The sequence below is a fragment of the Mandrillus leucophaeus genome, unplaced genomic scaffold (assembly GCF_000951045.1).
Source record: "Mandrillus leucophaeus isolate KB7577 unplaced genomic scaffold, Mleu.le_1.0 Scaffold1227, whole genome shotgun sequence".
NCBI lineage: Eukaryota > Metazoa > Chordata > Mammalia > Primates > Cercopithecidae > Mandrillus > Mandrillus leucophaeus.
In genome coordinates, this window is record NW_012100621.1 from 295,333 (window position 1) to 297,324 (window position 1,992).

At 39.9% G+C, this 1,992-nt stretch overlaps 1 protein-coding gene across 1 annotated transcript; it reads left to right on the forward strand.

Annotated features, from left to right (window-relative positions):
* The first annotated feature begins 687 nt into the window (after window positions 1-687).
* Window positions 688-1,748, forward strand: LOC105533133 (olfactory receptor 2L8). Its single transcript, XM_011971476.1, has one exon. It carries the CDS (start codon window positions 763-765, stop codon window positions 1,699-1,701), a length of 939 nt encoding a protein of 312 aa, XP_011826866.1. The 5' UTR covers window positions 688-762; the 3' UTR covers window positions 1,702-1,748.
* The last annotated feature ends 244 nt before the right edge of the window (window positions 1,749-1,992 follow it).

Genomic DNA, 1,992 nt, shown 5'->3' on the forward strand with positions numbered 1-1,992 from the left:
TTTTCTCAGCTACTCAGGAGGCTGAGGCAGAAGGATCACTTGAGCCCAGAAGTTCAAGGCTGCAGTAAGCTATGATCTTGCCACTGCACTCCAGCCTGGGTAACAGAGAGAGACCCTGTCACTTAAAAAAAAAGAAAAAGAATACATGTGGAAATATAACAGATCATTCTATAAAGACTAATTTATTCAAATACAAATCTGTAATGTATGCATTTATATTGACTTTCTATGCATAGGTATTCAATATAACATCTGACTTTGATTATATCTGAGTTTGTGTCAGGCAGTAAAAATTCATATTCTATTGAAGTTGTAATAGAGAGATCTTTCTTATAAATTTGCATATTTCTCAGAAAAAAATCTGGTAACAAATGTTGATCTCATCAAATGTGAAACTCTGGGTAAGAAAATAAGATTTCTTTTCCAAAATAGATAAAAATCAGAACAAAGAAGTCTGAGCACAGTACAATAAAAGATTTTGAAAAAGAGATCATATTCACATATTTGTATTATAGTATACTGCATAATTGTTTTATTTGATTATCAGTTACTCTTGTTAATCTCTTACTTGTCTAATTTATAAATTAAACTTTATCAGAAGTTTGTATAGACACAAAATAATAGTGTATTTAGGGTTCAGTATCAACCGCAGTTTCAAACATCTACTGGACAGCTTGGATTGCATCCCCTGCAGATAAGAGTAAATTACTGTACTTAACTTACCCTTCTGTCTCCCTTCAGGATGGATTGTAGGGAAGCCCCATGGAAAATTACAATCAAACATCAACTGATTTCATCTTGTTGGGGTTGTTCCCGCCATCAAGAATTGGCCTTTTCCTCTTCATTCTCATTGTTTTCATTTTCCTGATGGCTCTAATTGGAAACCTATCCATGATTCTTCTCATCTCCTTGGACACCCACCTCCACACACCCATGTATTTCCTACTTAGTCAGCTCTCCCTCATTGACCTAAGTTACATCTCCACCATTGTTCCTAAGATGGCTTCTGATTTTCTGCATGGAAACAAGACTATCTCCTTCACTGGGTGTGGGATTCAGAGTTTCTTCTTCTTGGCATTAGGAGGTGCAGAAGCGCTACTTTTGGCATCTATGGCCTACGATCGTTACATTGCTGTTTGCTTTCCTCTCCACTATCTCATCCGCATGAGCAAAAGAGTGTGTGTGCTGATGATAACAGGATCTTGGATCATAGGCTCTATCAATGCTTGTGCTCACACTGTATATATTCTCCATATTCCTTATTGCCAATCCAGGGCCATCAATCATTTCTTCTGTGATGTCCCAGCCATGGTGACTCTGGCCTGCACGGACACCTGGGTCTATGAGGGCACAGTGTTTTTGAGCACCACCATCTTTCTGGTGTTTCCCTTCATTGGTATTTCATGTTCCTATGGCCGGGTTCTCCTTGCTGTCTACCGCATGAAATCTGCAGAAGGGAGGAAGAAGGCCTACCTGACCTGCAGCACCCACCTCACTGTAGTAACTTTCTACTATGCACCTTTTCTCTACACTAATCTACGTCCAAGATCCCTGCGATCTCCAATAGAAGACAAGGTTCTGGCTGTTTTCTACACCATCCTCACCCCAATGCTCAACCCCATCATCTACAGCCTGAGAAACAAGGAAGTGATGGGGGCCCTGACACGAGTGAGTCAGAGAATCTGCTCTGTGAAAATGTAGACACACTTTCTGCCTAAGGTTTCAGGAATCAGATACACATCCATTCAGCAGTGTATAGTAATTAAAATATTATTTCATTCCTAGAGTGCAGGAGTAAAAGTAACCAAGGGAAGAAGAAAATCACTGATATCTGGACAAAATTGTTTTACACACACACACATATATATGTATAAAAGAGACGTGTAAATATATGTGTGTGTGTGTGTGTGTGTGTGTGTGTGTGTGTGTGCATGAGAAGACCAGGCCAGTTGCCCCACGTGGTTCTTGCCTGAGCCCACTTGTGTAGTCACT